Consider the following 19,668-nt stretch of genomic DNA (forward strand, 5'->3'; position numbering starts at 1 on the left):
TTTCCTATTAAATGCCCTTTGTCTTCCTAGAGCTGAAACACTGGTGACTCAAAGCCCTGGCCACCACGACCTGCTCTAGAAGACACTAGTGAGACAGCTGCATTGGACTTACAGATTCTTTTCTTTTAAAAGAGGGACAGCAACACTGCATTTAGGCCCCCCAAATTCTAAGGAATTGGCAGAATCAAGTAGTAGCATCACCATTGCCTGGTGAATAAGGAAAAAACTGTGGCCCAGTGAATCTATAGCTTGTGTTGCTAATTTTGAATACAACGAGCTGGCTAGCTAGTAAAACAGTAATAAACCTATAAAAATTTTCCCCAAAAACAGATAGTAGTTAGAAAAGTCATTAATCCCCCAAACCAATGTAGCTAAGCAGTGTTAGTGGCCTTACATATAAAAAAATAATAATAAATTAATTCTCTCAACATTCCAGAATGCCATGCTTTTCTGAGTAAAATTACTACCACCGTTTTTCCATTTCCTTCTTGACTGTAGTCACTAAGTACCCATCATAGAGACCATGAAGTAGCAGCTCTAACTAAGATACAGTGGGTTAAATACTTCTTCTGTCTTAATAAAAGGGCCAAACATTAGCAACATCAAGAATAAATAGTGCTTCAAATTAGTGGTAAATAGTCAATAAAGCAGAAGGCTTTTCTTCTATCTAAAGGAAGTTCCTCCGAAAACAAAAACAGAAATGTCAGAAGCTATAACATGAATTACATAGGACAAAACAGGAATTTTAAATTGTGGAAACTATTAATTATATCACAATACTATGCTCAACTTACTCTGGCGACCTGTGGTTTTCAGCATCCAACACCCAAGCAAACATAAGCTGAACTATAATCCAATGTTACAATTAAACACAGATTTAACTGGCTCAAGTATTTAAACATAAAAAGTAAAATGACAGGAGTATCCTTAGAAGAAAACATAGGAGAGCTTTTTAATAATCTTGGAGTAGTAAAAATCTTTCTGGACTGAAAACCTAGAGGCATGAAGGAAAAGATAAATCTGGCTTCATAAAAATTTTAAATATCTGCCAAAAAAATTACAAGTTACAAATTAATAGTGGCAAATTTAGAAAGGCAAAGGACATAACAGAGCACAAGAAAAAACACTAATAACTCTAATCAAAGGAAAAACACTTCGTTCTGCATTAGTAGGAGAAATGCAAATTTAAATAAATAGCAATTTCAGCTATCTGCAGGGAACCGTGGCGAGGCAGCTCTGGAAATCGGGCAGGAATCAGGACTCTCAGACATGCTTGGCAGGAATGTAAACAGATTCAACCAACTGCCACAATGCCTTCCAAATACCTAACAAAATTTAAATGGCACATTCTTTCAAAAGGAATTCATCCTGCAGATATATTCACACATCTATACAGACTCAGAAAGAAAGATGGTCACTGCAGCATTACTTATTATAGTAGACGAGAGGCCCGGTGCACGAAATTCGAGCACGGGGGTCGGGGGGGAAGGGTGTCCCTCAGCCCGGCCTGCACCCTCTCCAATCCGGGACCCCACGGGGGATGTCCAACTGCCTCTCGCAATCCAGAAACGCTGGCTCCTAACTGCTCGCCTGCCTGTCTACCTGATCGCCCCTAACCCCTCTGCCTGTCTGCCTGATTGCCCCTAACCACCTCTGCCTGTCTGCCTGATTGCCCCTAATTGCTCCCCTGATGGCCTGATTGCCCCTAACTGCCTCTACCTCGGTCCCACACCTGGGACCCAGGATTCCCTCCTCCGGACGGCCACAGGCACCTGGGACCCAGGACCCGAGCTTCCCTCCCTCTGGCTGGCCACAGGCACCTGGGACCCGGGCCGGCTTCACCCAGGCCAGCCGCAGCTGCAAGGGACTGTGAGCGGGCAGCTTCGCCCGGGCTGAAGCCAGAGGCACCTGAGACGTAGGTGGGTGGCTTCTCCCTCTCCCGGGCCGCAGTCGCAGCCGCAGCCGCAGCCGCAGCCGCAGCCGCAAGTGCTGGCACCCCCGGGACCACGGGGCGGGCGGCTTCACCCAGGTCCAGCTTTGTCAGGAAGGACATTCGGATGGTCGTCCAGAAGACGTCCGGTCTAATTAGCATATTACCCTTTTATTAATATAGATTCTGAAAACATCCTAAAGTTCATTAATAAGGAACTAGTGCATACATAATGGAATGCTTTGCAGCCCCCCAGAAATCCAGGGAAGCTCCTTATGTACCAATGATAATGATAATTAACATGTCTGAGCACTTACTAAGTGCTCCTGTGAATTATTTGATATGAAATCATCTACAAAATGCAGCATTAAACCAAAAAATAAAAATAAGAAAAGCAGCAGCAGCAAAGAGCTAAACAGTAAAGAGTACGTTTCCACTGCATTAAAAAAAATCAGATAGCCACATATATGTTTGTACACACACAGAAAACTCCTGGAAGGATATGCAAACAGCTAAGGAGGGGGAGCTGGGAGTTCAGGGTGAGAGACACTTGTTGTTCATTGAATACTGTTTCTATCGTTTGACTCTGCCACGTGCTAATTAATAAAATCGTTTCAAAACCATATGTATAATATTATACCTTTATAGTCAAAAGATTTTTGTATTTTCATCTATGCAGACATTTGTTCATGCCTAGAAAAGCATGGATGACAGGTACCAGCCATCAACACTGTTAACTATGGAGAACAATGGGCAATAGGATGGGGACGAGGAAAAGAGCAGAGTCACGGGTAAAAGCTAACAAAAAGAAGTGGGTAGGGAGAAAGTACTCTTAATCATAAAAATAATAAAGAAACATTTTAAAATTTAGCAGACACTAGTTACAGATTTAAAGTAGTTAGGAATGGACTGATTTACTCAGAGCTGTGCAGCTCGGTGAGTACGTTTTGTAGACTAGTAATGAAGAACAGTCACAGACAGTGAATGCTAGGAGAGGCCTCAGAGGTCCCTGGTCCAACGCCCCTGTCCTGACCGGGACTGGAGGGCTAAGGCCCGTGGTTGGTGATGGCAGTGCTGGGCTAGAACAGCTCTTTCTGCTCTAAATCATGGCCTTTCCACCACACCTGCTGGGCTTGCCACCAAAGCATTCCGGGCTTCTCCACCCTGAGGTTCCCAGTACTGTGCATTGAATTTTGCCCCTTCTTAGCATCCTGTTACAGACAGTAACAAAACTGGTACTATTAATTCAGAATATCCCCAGAGGCTCCCTGGAAGTCTGGGAAAACTAACCAATACTCTACTAGGAACGCTCCACCTCTTTATTTTAATCTATTCAGAGAACAGAGCATAAGGAGATGGGGGAGTGGGGGTAAGGGTTGTTAACAAGAAGCTAAAGAATCATTTAGGCCAGGGGTCACCAACCTTTCAGACCTCACGACCACCAGTGGTCCGCGGACCACTGGTTGGCGACCGCTGCTCCAAAGGTTTCCTTAAACCAGTGGTCACCAACCTTTTGGACCTCACAGACCCCCAGTGGTCCGCGGACCACCGGTTGGCAACTGCTGATCTAGGCAATGATCATACTGAATGTATATACACTCATGGTAGTTTGGGGTGTGGGGACAGGGTAAGGAAGGAAAAGAAAGTGGCTGGTGGTAGCTATAACTTTTACAATCTATAATAATAAAAGGGTAATATGCTAATTAGACCAAACATCCTTCCGGGCGTCATTCCGAACGTCCTTCCAGACAAAGCAGGGCCGGAGCAAAGCAGCTCAGGTTCCCAGGCACCTGCCGGTGGCATCCGGAGGGAAGCAGCCCGGGTCCCGGGTGCCAGAGGGAAGCCGGTGCCGGCAGCCGGGGGAAGGAAAGCCTACTCTTGCATAAATTTTCGTGCATCCAGCCTCTAGTAATAAAATAATAGCCTGGCCAGCATGGCTCAATGGTTGAGTGTTGACCTATGAACTTGGAGGTCATGGTTCCATTCCTGATCTGGGCACATGGTAAAAACTAACAAAAGAAGTATGTAGGAAGAAAGTATTTTTAATCATAAAAACAATAAAGACAAGTTTTAAAATTTAGCAGACACTAGTTACAGATTTAAAGTAGTTAGGAATGGACTAATTTACTTAGAGAACATCAATTTCAAAAGCAGTACAACTCTCTTGTGGGCTCGATCCAATGTGGGGTATGCAGGAGGCAGTCGATCAATGATTATCTCTCATTGTTGAGGTTTCTATCTCTCTCTCTGTCCCTCTCACTTCCTCTCTGAAATCAATACAAAAATATTTTTTGAAAAAGAATAAAATGAGTAGCAGCTAATTCTCAAGGAGGGCTTTATTATATGCAAACCACCTTCTATCCATATAATTTAATCCTCACAACAATCCTATAAACCAGGTCTACTTTTGTTATTCCTTTTTTTTTTTCCCCAGACAAGAAAAACGAGGCACAAAGAGATTAAGTAACCTGTCCAAGGTTACACAGAAAGTGTAACTATTTTTTATTCTACACCCACCACATGGGGGTCTAGTCCTGTGAGGTGCTTTAAATACATTTTCTTCAATGTTCACAACAGCCTCGCGAGGTCTGATCACTCCTACTCTGCAGAATGAACAGGTCAGACCGGCTCCGCTGTGCCGTGGCCCGGCGGAAGTGGCGGAGCTGGTCTTCCATCAGTTCTGTCCGGCCCCAAAGCCAGTGTCGCTCCTACTTCTCCCGCGGTGCCTGGACTCGGATTTCATGGAGCAGAAACACTTCCAGACAAACGGGGGAAGGAGGGAGACTTATATGAAGTTACCAACTATACTTTTGGCCGCGTATGGATATTCAGAAAAAACCACAACAGACAAAACTGCTTTTACTAACATGATGAAAAGATTTTAACACTAAAAACGAGAAAGAACCGTGTAACAGACTATAAACCAAAAGGTTTCTGCTGACAAACGCGATCTGGTCTATTTTCCTCACATCGCTAGGCACAGCGAAAGCGGCCACGGGCAGGCGCAGGGTCTGAGAGCCACTGCGCTGGCACGGGAGCCACACGGGGCTGTCACTGACTCTCCAGTTGGCCTCTCCGCACCTACATTATGGCGAGAGTTAGAAGGTGACTGCTGCATCTATCCTTCCATCTACCTCTCTGCCTCCCCTTTCCCAAAAAAATAATACAAAGTGGAGAAAAGTCATTCATAGATTTGTAAAAATTATTCCACAAAATGTCTCCCATTACACCAAAGCATCTTTTGATACTGAATCCCTTTGTAAAGAGATTTTAAAATTCACTTTACGTGCCGCCTTTGAAAACCCAAGCGCCACGAGAAAAAATTCGAGTGCCACCTGACATTTCACATGCAGCTCCCGTGCACACACCTCTCTCAACTGGTGAGGCTATTACAATTCCATCTCAAAGAAGCTCTGTGAATAGAAGCTAATGTCTTTCAGCAATTTAAACTCTCTGGCTGCAGGACTTTGGTTTATGAATTGCAAACTAACCAATTCAAAAGCACAGAACCTTCATTTTAATTTCACATTTATTCTTGCCAGAAGAAAAATACTTTTTCGAGAAAGAGCAATAACATCTTATGCCTGAACTCCATGAATTTCATTGTTTGGAAGGCATTTTCATAGGACTTACCTTTCTGGCAACTCCTAGTGTTCTTTGGAAAGCAACACGAATGCAGAAGGGCATAAATTCACTCAGTAAAGTACCATAAACTCTCAACTACCCGATACAGTAAGGAAATGTGGCATTCAAATATTCACATTTAAACAGTCACCCATCAATTATGCCCTGAAAACAGGATTAAAAAGTCACTCTATTGGCGATTTATGGACAAAAATTTTTCTAAGAATTACAACATCATAAAGTGTACCTAATAAGCCACAGGGAACACTGTTTAATCTTTGTGATGATGAAGAAGGGTCTGGAGCATCTGCACCATAAGGATTTGTCTTGGCACTGCAGCAGCGTGCCACTGAACAGGGAATTGTAGTTGAAGACATGCCACGTGACAGTTGACTGTGAATCTCTACTCAATTGGAAGTCAGCTTTTAAACCACTGGCTTTGAGGCCAGAGAGCCCTGCGTTTGCATCTTCGCTCTTCCATTTCACAGCTGTGAGGTTCAGGGCACATTACTGAAGATTTCAAAGGTGCCTGTCCTCAGTGTGAAAACCTCTGCTGAAAGGCTGGGTTCGCTCTCCAACTCCATCAGTGACTTAGGGTATTGTGCAATACCCTTTTTGTAATGAAGGGAAGGAGCCATCCAAACAAACTGACAACATCAGCTTATCTATACTAATAATAGGGTAATATGCAAATTGGTCGGGACGCTGTCACAGTAATGACCAATCAGCAGGCTGCATGCGCAGCAGGAGCAGGCAGGCGGGGACTTGCAGCGTCGGGGATGGAGGCGGGGCCGCAGCAGAGAGGCCTCTCTGCGTGCCTGTGCCGGGGGTCCGCAGGCGCCGCAGCCTGGCCAGGGGGCAGGGTCGCAGCAGGGGCCTCCGGGCACCTGCGCCAGGGGTCCACAGGCCTCCGCCAGGGCCCGGGAATCCGCAGGCCTCCCCCAGCTCCAGCCTACCTCTTTGGGGCAATCCATCAAGGAGCCACAGATGGGTGGGCGGGGCCTACCTCTTTGGGACAATGGGTTGCGGGGCTCCCGCACTGTGACAGGGCACAGGCCAGGGTGGGGGACCACCCCCCACCCTGAGTGCACGAATTGTGTGCACCGGGCCACTAGTTTAGACTAATAAATTGCTATCTGATATACCAAAATCTGGAGGATAACTGCCATAGAATTACTTAAAGTACCTGGGAAGAGGAAGATCAGGGGAAGAGCTGTGGGGGAAAAAGAGAATTAAAAAGAGGCCTTCATAACAGAAACTGCCTCCTTCTTTCCTTTCTATCAAAAGTCTCCCAGAAAATACAGAGGTTTGCACCCTAGGTGGTTTGGCTCAGTGGATAGAGCATCCGCCTGCAGACTGAAGGGTCCCAGGTTCAATTCCAAGTCAAGGGCATATGCCCGGGTTGGGGGCTCAATACCCAGTAGGGGTCATGCAGGAGGCAGCCGATCAATGATTCTCTCTCATCATTGGTATTTCTCTCTCTCCCTTTCTCTCTGAAGTAAAAAATATACATACTTTTTAAAAAAATACAGAGGTTTGGATGGTCCCCGTGGGGTGGATTATATAAATTTCATCCTTAGTATTGGTTTTATTCCAGGATATACAGACCCAATTGTATGAAAAAAAAAATTTATATATATATATATATATGATTTTAAAGAAAGCTGTTATATTCCAGTTGAGTTTTGTAGTTCTCCTAGGAAATTCTAAATTATCCATATTAAGGCCTTTAAATATTTTCATAATGTTGTTTAATAATTCTGTTTGGTAATTTTAAATGCTTAGTGCTTAATTCAGCAATTCTGAGATCACCACAAAACCAAAGTCTAAGAGATTCCAACAGATGGTCAGACTGCAAGCATGTAGAAGAACAAAGTCAATTATTAGGGTAGAATGCTTACTACTCTCTATAATTAACAACTACCAGAAATTATTAACAGAGAAAAATATAAGTTTTTAATTTGAGCCCTTTGTGCCTTACATGCTTTGCACATAAATATTATTAGATGAATAATAATCAGTTACCTTAATGGAAGTTAGCAAATACATAGTTGTTAATATTGCCTTGTGTAACAATACTCAGTTACCTTTCAAAATATGTGCTTTAGATAACAACAAAATGAAATTTCACACCTTGACCTCATGTGCAAACTTCCCAGTATTTAGTACTAAAGTGGAGAAAATAGCCCTACCAATTTAAAATTACTTGAGCGCTATATATTAAGACTTCTTGATTTTGATAAAATAAAAACTCTGTATATAATAGACTAGTAGCCCGTTTGCACAAAGATTCGTGCAATAGACCTTCATTCACCTGGCTGCCTGCACCAGTTTTCTGCCGGCACCAGGGACCCAGGCCTTGACTGTGGCCACCGCCTTCTGCCTTTTTCAGGGTCGGGGCTTGGCCCCGGGCGGTGGCCTTGGGCTCTGCGGCACCCAACATCCTTGCTAAGGATCGCAGGAGCCGACCCCCAGTGGTTTCCTGCGATCCTTGCAGGCTGCCCACTGGTGCCCAAGGCCGGGAAAGCCTCCGCCCGAGGCTTTTCTGGCCTTGGGCTTGGCGGCACTCAGAGTCCCTGCTACTGATCGAAGGAGCCGACCCCCAGTGCTTTCCTGCGATCCGTGCAGGCTGCCCGCTGGTGCCCAAGGCCCGGAAAGCCTCCGCCCCGAGGCTTTCCCAGCCTTGGGCTCCGCCACACCCCAAAGTCCTTGAAACGGTTTCCTGGTGGGCGTGATTGGTGGGCGTGGCTTGGTTGGTGGGCGTGGCTTGGGCGTAGCGAAGGTGCGGTCAATTTGCATATTTGTTTATTATAAGGTAAGATTAACTGTGCAAGTAAGTAAAAAATGATACCAGATGGAAGGTAAAGTTAAAAACTAAATGTATCAGAATATTCCAATCTAGTTAAAAATAAGGTCCTGCTTGCTTATTGAAATTAAACTTTTATTTTGAAACCTTAGTGGGTTAATAACTGAATATATGAAAAATCATGCAACTAACCTAAACAAACCTCCCTGGTGACATAAAGGGGGTTACACTTGGAGGAAAATATTTTTTAAAACATTTTCTATTGTTTTATCTAAAAAACTATATTCCTACATTTTCCCCTATTTAAAAGTGTGCAGTAACAACTATTTCCTGAGATACTACAATTTGGGTTTGGGGTATGAACTACTGACAACTGAAAGAAATGAAGAGAGGACTAGTTTGAGGTCAATTTCCAAACCAATATAAACTCAGGTTTAAAGGATTCATTTAGTTCATAGGTCACATGTATTTCACTAAATTGGCCAGATTATGAATTTCTAAAAAAATATATATATTTTTAATACTTGACAGTGTTGGTGGAAGTTGAGATGATGACTCAACTTGCTTCAAGCAACTGCCCTCCCTCCCCGCCACAAAATTCCCAGAGGCAGTGTTCATACAGCATTAAAAATAATAAGGCAAACAAGTTACATCCCAATAATCTAAATAAACAGGGGGGGGGGAAGTATGGGTTCTCCTGGTACTGGCCTTCAAGGCAGTCTAGACAGGTGGTAAGTAGCACAAGGCTCTATGCAAACACAGCACTGACAGAAAGCGTCAGCTTCCTGCATGCTAAGGACTACACCCAAATAAGTTAATTCCTTCAGTATGTCTTGCTTCGCTAGCATATTCACTGTAAAACATGTAACAGACCCTTAAAATAGAAATCAACAGTATAGTGATATTTTGGAAACCAGGTCTTCCTTAAGCTGTGGAAAAATCTGGGTGGCCCAGATTCCTTCCTTTCTTAAAATAAGACCATTTTTCCTCCCACTCTAGAAGAGAGGTGGAAATGTTTACATGGATACATCTGATGTGTTGACACAGCTCTTAGCAATAAGTCCTTCAAAAGGGCGATCTTTTCCTTCAGATTCTGCAACAAAGCTCTGATTGTCACGGTAAGCTGAAAAGAAAAGAACACATCCTAAGTATGCCAGTCCAAACGGAGAGAATCCTCTAAAAGTACCATGTCAACGCTGCTTCATGTGCTACGATTCAATCCAGGGAGGACTGGAAGAGACCTTAGCCATCCTCCCAATGACAGCCTCAGGGTCGACGGAATCTTAATGGTCACTACAACCTGAGCAGGTGGTAAGCCAGTCATGTCTAACACTGGCATTGACTAGAAACTGTTACTTTGCCCTCACCATCTACTGACTTCTGTCCCCTGAGAATCAACTCTCTGATCCCGTCTGTCCCTCTTGGAGCCACGCAGGAGATGGTGTTCTCCAGGCTTCATTCTCCCCAGTGAGAACCACCATCTTACTAGGTATAACGCATTTAAAAGTTTTATAGCAGTGTGTTCTTCCTACACACGAGGAATGTTAACCATACATTGCTCTTTTTCCAGGATTGTGTGGATTTTTTCCAATCATTCTATAAACCCAGAGGAAATTTCTGTTTGTGACTATCAGTGCTACCTTAAAGGACGGAGGAGGGGTGGAGAGAGAGCTTAGAAATGTGAAAAATAAAATCGCCCACATAAATTAAACATAGTCAGCCATGGATGAAATCAGAGGTATGTTTAAAAAGACAGACTATCACAGGTTTCATTGGCTGTCATGTTAAAAATGGCAATTATACAACTATAGTAGAAGCAGGGGCTCCCTCCTCAGATTAACAGCAGAACACCAGAAACTGGCCAAAGGCTACCCACATGAAGCAACCTTCAAAGAATCGACAGCCAAGAAAAGTCTAACCTAAACTATTCTAATACCTCTGGGGACCACAGAAAAGCCACCCACAATGTTTATGGGGAAACTCCAAGGAGAAGATATTTCTCCCCACTCACGAAGTAAAGAGCTAAATAAACAAACAAAAAAGCAAAACATACACACACACACACACACACACACACACCAGGCCTAAGAAGAGTCTACAAAGTTAGAGATCAAAAGTATTCAAGAGATAGTGCTCGCTTGGGCAGCACATACACTAAAATTGGAATGATACAGAGAAGATGAGCATGGCCCCCGTGCAAGGATGACACGGAAATTTGTGAAGCATTCCATATTAAAAAAGAAAAGTATTGAAGAGATGAAAGGGTATGTCGTCATTAAAAAGTATGACTGAAATAAAAATTTGTTGACATAGAAAGCCATCCAACATAATTTATTAAAAGGAGAAAAAATCAAGTCATAAAACACAATGTCACCCACACATGGAAAAAACAATCCAGGAACTAAATACATCAAAATGGCAAGCGTGGTTATGTAAGTAAGGGGGGAAATGATTACTTTTATAATCAGGAAAAAAAAACTTCTATTACCATAATTTAACAGAAACTTTACAAAGAATAGAAAAAGAAGAAATGCCTAATTCAAAGTTTAAGCTTACACACTTTGGTAACAAGCACTAACAGAGATAATGGAAAAGGGAAGCCACATGGCAATCTCCATTAAGGGTTATAAATGTAAAAGTCTTTTTTTAAATATTAGCAAAGCAAATTCAGAATTACATTAAAAATTACAATAGACCATCACCAAGTAGATTTTACACTAGTAATCCTATCTAATAAAAGAGTAATATGCAAATTGACCGTCACTCCAACACACAAGATGGCTGCCCCCATGTGGTCAAAGATGGCTGCCCCCATGTGGACACAAAATGGCCACCACAAGATGGCCTGCAAGGGAGGGCAGTTGGAGGCAATCAGGTCTGCAGAGGAGAGCAGTTGGGGGCCATCAGGTCTTCAGGGAAGGGCAGTTAGGGGTTACCAGGCTGGCAGAAGAGGGTAGTTGAGGGGGACCCAGGCCTGGAGGGGAGGGTAGTTGGGGGCAACTAGGCCTGCAGGGGAGGGCAGTTAGAGGTGACCAGGCCTGCAGGGAAGGGCATTTGGGGGCAACCAGGCCTCCAGGGGAGGACAGTTAGGGGTGACCAGGTCAGCAGGGGAGGGCAGTTAGGGGCAATTGGGCCAGCAGGGGAGCAGTTAGGCATCAATCAGGCTGGCAGGGAGTGGTTAGGGGGTGATCAGGCTGGCAGGAAGAAGCAGTTAGGGGCAATCAGGCAGGCAGGCAGGTGTGCAGTTGGGAGCCAGCAGTCCTGGATTGTGAGAGGGATGTCCGACTGCCCGTTTAGGCCTGATCCCACCAGGATCGGGCTTAAACGGGCAGTCGGACATCCCTTGAGCGGTCCCAGATTGGTGAGCTTGCAGGCTGGGCTGAGGGACACCCCCTTCCCCCCCCCCTCCGTGCATGAATTTTGTGCACCAGGCCTCTAGTTTAAGAATAGTTTGTTATGAGAAAATCTAATAATAAAGCAAATAGGGTTATTGATTAAAAACAGAAAAATACATGATTAACACAGTATGGGAGAAATTATTTAAAACAAAACAAAGAAAGAAAACTATGAATGAAGCACTATTGCCTTAACTGCAATATTATTTAACTTTGGTCTAGAAGTTCTAACCAATGCAGTAAGACAAATTAAAGAAATACATTAGGGCTAGAAAGATGAAATTATTATTATTCAGATTATTAACAGTCTATTTGGAAAAGTTAAGAGAACTGAAAGATTACTAGAAACAGGGAAAAATTCACTATGTTGATCAAAAATAAAATAAAGAATCAAGGACATTCCTAAATTCAGTAATAGCTAGGGAGAATTTTTTAATTATTATTTTAAGATGTTATTAAAAATATCAACACAATCTAAAAATTAATCTAGCACAGTATCTGGCCTATAGTAACTGCAGGAAATACTGCTGAAGGAATGAGTAAAAGGAAAGACTAATAATATTGTAAAAAATGTAAATGCTCTCCAATTTAATATATTCAAAAATCCTATTTGGAGTTCTTTTATAGGGCAGGAAGTGGTAATTATGGTAAAGGCACAGCACAAAGTTCTTTTTTCATGAAGCTGTGAAAGATCACTCTAAAAGAAGGATAAATGAAGAAAATTCATGAATAGGTATAATACTGGGAAATTAAACAATCAGATAATAAATCTTTATTAAAAACTACAAGAGTATGATGTTGGCAGCTGCTAACAATTTCATTAGTGAAATAGATCAGAAGGTCCAGAAATAGTGTAATTGTGTGAAAGTTCAATGAATGAGATACAGAATATCTCATATGTTGGGGGGGAAGGTAATTAATAATTTAGCAAATGGGGGAAAATCAGATCCCTACAACACACCAAAATAAAACGCAAATATTATAAAAATTTATGTGTTTAAAAAAATAAAAACAGAAGAAAAGCTCAATAGGTAGACAGAGGTAGATGGCTATCCAAACACATCAACAGGGCCTATATATTGACATCAAACTCAGAAACCAATTGTTTATCTTTGCCTGTCTGCTAATAATACTAGTCATAATAATAGTTATACTTGAGAGAGAAACCAAGATGGCGGCATAGGTAAACACCTGAACTTGATGCCTCACACAACAACTTCAAAACTACAACTAAAAGACAAAATGGACATCATCCAGAAACACAGGAAGGCTGACTGAGTGGAAATTCTACAACCAGAAGGGAAGAGAAAAGCACACCGAGACTCAGAGGAGCTGCGGAAGTAAAGTGCAGAGGTACAGAGGCGTGCGCGCGCGGAGAGCACTGGCAACTGAGTACGCGGCTGGCTTTTTCAATCCGCAGGGAGACACAAGCTCCCGACTGTTCTGAACTCCAGTTCCGGGCGAGACTCTGGGGACCCAGACTCATACGGGGAGAAACTAGACTGTCTAGCAGTGGGCGGAACTCGAGGGCAGCTTTCTCTCAGAGGTGCTTACAGCGATTACCAAGGGACACTGATACCCAGGGGCCTCTTAGGGCAGGGCTGACGAGAAGCCATTGCTGTTTGCTCCGCCCTGAAACTCTGCCCCATCCAAGCTGTCCGCAGAGGCTTTTGCATATGAATGGCCTGGTTCTTTGAATTCTAAACTTGCCTAACAAACTTCAGCTGAGTCAGTGAGACCCAGAACATCCAAAAGAAGGCCCAAGGCCCACAGCAGCTTGCATTGCTTCACAGCTGGGCCTCATCTGGGCACCTCTAAAACCCAAACAAAGGAGAGGAATCTTCAGATCTCTCCATAGCTCCTGCTGGGTGGCCTCAGGCAGAGGCTAAATTAGCACCTCCTTGGAGATCCAAGAGCCAGTGTACCCAGGGGTCAGAGTAGGACCATTCAGATTACAACTCCTCAGATCCATAAGGGACACACTCAGGTGGCAGACTCAGTGAGCACCAAAGCCCCACTGAAGCAAGTCTTGCCTCATAAGAGTGTCTCCAGCACAGAAGTTCTCCCATAGTAGACACAGCTGATCCTCACAGCCAATTTGCCTGGAGGTCAATTCCCCCCAGTGATACCAACAACAATCAAGGCTTAACTACAACAAGACTGTGCACACAGCCCACAAAGGGGTGCACCAAGAGTGTACACCTCAGGTAACTGGGGAGGCTGAGCCATTGGGCCCTATAGGACACCTAGCACATAAAGCTACTCTATCAACTCAGGGAAGCAGCCAAAATGCGGAGACAAAGAAAGAGGTCACAAATGAAAGAAATGGAGGAAAGCTAACGATTGGATGTAGAGTTCAAAACCACGGTTATAAGGTTTTTCAAGAATTTTCTAGAAAAGGTCGATAAATTTAGCGAGACCCTCGAGGATATGAGAAAGGACCAACTAGAAATTAAGCATACACTGACTGAAATAAAAAATAACATACAGAGATCCAACAGCAGACTAGAGGATCGCAAGAATCAAGTCAAAGATTTGAAATACAAAGAAGCAAAAAACACCCAACTGGAAAAGAAAAAAGAAAAAAGAATCCAAAAATATGAAGATAGTATAAGGAGCCTCTGGGACAACTTCAAGCGTACCAACATCCGAATTATGGGGGTGCCAGAAGAAGAGAGAGAGCAAGATATTGAAAACCTATTTGAAGAAATAATGACAGAAAACTTCCCCCACCTGGTGAAAGAAATAGACTTACAAGTCCAGGAAGCGCACAGAACCCCAAACAAAAGGAATCCAAAGAGGACCACACCAAGACACATCATAATTATAATGCCAGGAGCAAAAGACAAAGAGAGAATCTTAAAAGCAGCAAGAGAAAAACAGTTAGTTACCTACAAGGGAGCACCCATACGATTTTCAGCTGATTTCTCAACAGAAACTATGCAGGCCAGATGGAAGTGGCAAGAAATATTCAAAATAATGAATAGCAAGAACCTACAACCAAAATTACTCTACCCAGCAAAGTTATCATTCAGAATTGAAGGTCAGATAAAGAGCTTCACAGATAAGAAAAAGCTAAAGGAGTTCATCACCGCCAAACCAGTATTGTATGAAATGCTGAAAGGTATTCTTTAAGAAGAAGAAGAAGAAAAAGGTAAAGATAAAAATTATGAACAACAAATACATATCTATCAACAAGTGAATCTAACAATCAAGTGAATAAAAAATCTAATGAACAGAATAAACTGGTGAATATAATAGAATCAGGGGCATAGAAAGGGAGTGGACTGACAATTCTCAGGGGGAAAGGTATGTGGGGGGTGCGGGAAGAGACTGGACAAAAATCGTACACCTATGGATGAGGACAGTGGGGGGCGGAGGGCTAAGGGCAGAGGGTGGGGTGGGAACCGGGTGGAGGGGAGCTATGGGGGGGGAAAAGAGGAACAATTGTAATAATCTGAACAATAAAGATTTATTAAAAAATAATAATAAATAATAATAAAATAGTTATACTTTATCTTTTTGTTCTATATAATTTGTTTATGATTATTGAACATGTATGAGAAAACTGTTAATACTCTTTTATTGCTTATGTAAATGTTATACAAGATACCAAAAACAGTGAATGAGACAGATGGCAAAACCTGGATCATGATAATTCACAGGATAGAACTGATCCTGAGTGTTTTTTTGCAGAGAAGACCATAAGACCTGACTGCCTTCCATTTACCTGCTCTTCCTTTTGGGGGAGAAATTAGGCCTCCACTCAGATCCCATGGTAACAGCATTGCCCCATCCCCAATGGTCAACAAGATGATGTGGATACTGAAACTTCCTAGGAATGAACCTTCCTAGATCTGTGAGATCGTACTATTCTCGACCAAAAGGCTGATCATCAGCGAATCCTTGGGACTGATTTATGACCAAACAGGGGAATTGTGGATGAAAAAAAAAAGGGTGCTCTATGCAAAGTAACCTCACAGGGTAATCTGATCATAAATTCCTAACTGGGCAGGTCATGGTGAGAGTCATGCCCGAGACCTGTAATCTTACCTAATAAAAGAGAAAAATGCTAATTGACCTTACCTTCGCTACGCCCACAGCCAATCAGAGCAAGTATGCAAATTAACTAAACAAAGATGGTGGTTAATTTGCGTATGCAGGCACAGAGCGGAGTGAGGCCTGCTATGAGGGGAAGGGGGGTGGCGGAGGGAGCTACTGGAGTGGTGCTTCAGACAGAAGTGAGGACGTGCTGGCTCCGGGCGGCCTGGAGCGGGGAGTGGGGACTTGCTGGCTCTGGGCGGCCGGGGAGCGGGGACTTGCCGGCTCTGGGCGGCTGGGGAGCGGGGACGTGCCGGCTCCTGGGCGGCCGGGGAGCGAGGACGTGCTGGCTCCCTGGCGGCCGGGAAGCAGGGACTTCCTGGCTCCCGGGCGGCCAGGGAGCGGGGACGTGCCGGCTCCCGGGCGGCTGGGGAGCGGTGACTTGACAGCTCCCAGGTGGCCGGGAAGCAGGGACATGCAGGCTCTGGGCAGCCAGGAAGCAGGGACTTGCCAGCTCCCGGGCGGCTGGGGAGTGGGGACGTGCCGGCTCTCGGGCGGCTGGGAGTGAAGCCAGGGGCCTATTCTTGCACGAATATCGTGCAATGGGCCTCTAGTTTCTTTAGTAAAAGGTTTTAAGCCAGCTCTGCCCATTGTTCTTGTGCATCTAAGTTAACACACCTTTAAAATACCATAAGCAAGCACGGCTGGTATGGCTCAATGGTTGAGCATCGACCTAGGAACCAAGAGGTCACCAGTTCAATTTCTGGTCAGGGCACATGCCTGGGTTGTGAGCTCGATCCCCAGTAGGAGGCGTGCAAGAGGCAGCTGATCAATGTTTCTCTCTCATTGATGTTTCTATCTCTCTATCCCTCTCTCTTTCTCTCTCTCTCTCTAAAAATCAATAAAAACATATTTTTAAAAAAATACCAGAATACCCCTGGAAGTGGGTATTATCCTCAAGAGAGCAATTAATCTTATTAACTATCCTGTAATCCAATCCCTGCCTTGATTCCTCCAATCTTCCTTACCCTCTCCTTAATTTCAAATGCATAAAAAAAGCTGCAAAACTGTTATTCTCTCTCTCTCTCTCCCCCTTTCTTCCATTCTCTCTGGGGGGGAGGGGGGGGAAAATCAATGGAAAATTTTTTTTTTTTTAAATCACATATACCTTGGTTCTAAGAATTCACCCTTAAAAGACACTTCTAAAAATCAAAGAAAAAAAGCACAAAGCTATTTATTGCAGCATTATTCATAACAGCAACAGACTGGAAACAATCTAAATGCCCACTAGAATACACACTAGAATATTATACAGCCCTAATGAATTAATAGAGAGATTTCTACGATATATTATTAAATAAAAAGAGCAAGATACAAAAGAGCATTTTGTTTAAAAGGAAGAGAAAAATACACACAGAGAGAAATGCTTATTTCTGCAAAAAGTAATACAGGATGAATAAATCAGAAATTGATGAAAATACTTACCTATAGGAAGTAGGTGAAGAAAGGGTGGAAGACTGAGATGGGAACAAAACTTTGAGTGTACTTTTATGTACAATTTTGACTTTTTAACAATGTAAATGTTTTACATATTTAAAATTAAATCAACAAGGTAAGGGGGGGAAGTAAACCCTAAAAATGAATATAAACAGAAACAAAGGATAGCATAAGACAAAGAAAAAGAGAATCAATTTTTACATTTTTAAATGTAAGTAACATGTAAAAAAAGACTATTATTCTTTTGGTGAGAATGAATACTCAAAGAAATGAGGACATTGCCTCTGGTCCTGCAAAACCTAAAAGAGTTACTATCTGGGGGGGAAAGTATACCAACCCTAGAACTAGACTAAAATGATTAGAAACTTTTAAGATAAAACAGGTGAAATTAAAGAGATGTCATGCTTCATTTAGTGTCAGTGATCAAGTAACTATGAACTGTTTGGTTGTAATGTCAATGCAACAAACAAACATGTAGGCCATTATACATGCACACATACACACACACAAACCCTCAGAAATAGGGGGGTTTTCAGACCTCAAAGCTCAAACAAATCATTTGCAATACTACTAGTAATTCCCTCCTGGTCATACCTTGGTTGTACTTTCACCATTTCTTTCATACTGGTTTCTTTGTTGAATTTTCTCAGCAATCTCTTGTGCAATTTGACAAGTAGAATCATATGTGGAGAACCTGTATCAAAGTCATAAAAGGAGAAAAACATTTAAGGTACTTTAAAAGAAATTTATGCATTATATATTTTATACTATATATATGAATTTTTTTTTCATGTATATCAAAAAAGAGCAGGTGATTCAAGACATGCATCATTAAGAAAATAGGAGGGAGGCTCAAAAGGAAAATTGGGTCCTGGTCCCTGCTTTGCTACATTTCCTCTTTTTCTCCTCCACACTATCTTCTATAATAATAAAAACGTAATATGCTAATTAGACCAGATGTCCTGCCAGATGACCGTCCGGACGAAGCCGGGGCTGCGAGGGAAGCCTGGGTCCTGGGTGACTGCTGGTGGCCGGAGGGAAGTCCGGGTCCCAGGTGTCAGAGGGAAGCTGGTGTCAGCAGGGGGGGAAAGAAGGCCTACACTTGCACAAATTTCGTGCATTGGGTCTCTAATCATTTATAAAAAGAACAGCTTAGTGGAGGTATCACATTCCCTGACTTCAAATTATACTACAAAGCTACAATAATCAAAAAAACAGACACAGAAAAACTGAACAGAATTGAGAGCCCAGAAATGAACCCATATGTCTGTGGGCAGCTAATTTTCGACAAGGGAGTCAAAACCATACAACGGAGAAAAGAAAGCCTCTTCAATAAATAGTGCTGGGAAAACTGGAACGCCACATGCAAAAGACTAAAACTACACTGCTATTTGACACCATGCACAAAAATTAACTCAAAATGGACCGAAGACCTAAATATAAGACCTGAAACAATAAAATACATGGAAGAAAACATAGGTACTAAATTTATGAACCTTAGTCTCAGAGAGGATTTTGTGAATATGACCCCAAAGGCAAGGAAATTAAAAGTAAAAATAAATGCATGGGACTGTATCAAACTAAAAAATTTCTGCACAGCTAAAGAAACCAACAAAACAAAAGACAACCAACTGAATGGGAGAAAATATTTGCAAACAATACTCCAATAAGGGGCTAATATCTAAAATATATATTTAAAAAACTCATATATACAACTCAACAACGAAAAACAAACAATCCAATCCAATGGGCAGAGGACTCGAACAGACATTTTTCCCAAGAAGACACACAAATGACCAACAGATATATGAAAAGATGTTCAACTTCACTTGGTATAAGGGAAATGCAAATCAAAACTACAATGAGATACTACCTCACACACTGTTATGTTCGATTGGCTACTATCAACAAGACAAGTAATAAGTGCTGGTGAGGATGTGTAGAAAAGGGTCCCTCATGAACTGCTGGTGGGAATGCAGTACGGTGCAGGCGCTGTGGAAAACAGTATGGAGTTTCTTCAAAAAAAATAAAAATGGAACTGCCTTATGACCCAGTGGTTCCACTTTGGGGACTATATCTGAAGACACTCAAAACACCAATCAGAAAGAATATATGCACCCCTATTTGCATTGCAGCATTATTTACCATAGCTAAGATTTGGAAGCTTCCCAAGTGCCCAGCAGTAGGAGAATGGATAAAAAAAGCAGTGGTACATTTACACAATGTAATACTACTGGGCCATAAAAAAGAAGGCAACCTTACCTTTTGTGACAGCATAGGTGGACCAGGACAGTGGTCGGCAAACTGCGGCTCTGCTGACTAATGAGTTTGCTGGCCACTGGACCAGGAGAACATTATGCTAAATGAAGTAAGCC

The 19,668-nt window shown here is 42.8% G+C and overlaps 1 protein-coding gene across 4 annotated transcripts in view; it reads right to left on the reverse strand.

Annotated features, from left to right (window-relative positions):
- The window catches only part of STX8 (syntaxin 8), a 246,148-nt gene that overhangs the window by 220,972 nt on the left and 5,508 nt on the right, over nt 1-19,668 (reverse strand). For all 4 annotated transcript variants that reach the window (XM_079799291.1, XM_079799293.1, XM_079799290.1 and 1 more), the window contains exons 2-3: nt 17,888-17,987; nt 9,389-9,483 (exon numbers count right to left, since the gene is read on the reverse strand). In XM_079799291.1, coding sequence (XP_079655417.1) covers nt 9,389-9,483; nt 17,888-17,987 — 195 coding nt within the window. The remainder of the gene's footprint in view (nt 1-9,388; nt 9,484-17,887; nt 17,988-19,668) is intronic.

Source organism: Cnephaeus nilssonii, assembly GCF_951640355.1.
Source record: "Cnephaeus nilssonii genome assembly, chromosome: 19".
NCBI classification, from domain to species: Eukaryota; Metazoa; Chordata; class Mammalia; order Chiroptera; family Vespertilionidae; genus Cnephaeus; species Cnephaeus nilssonii.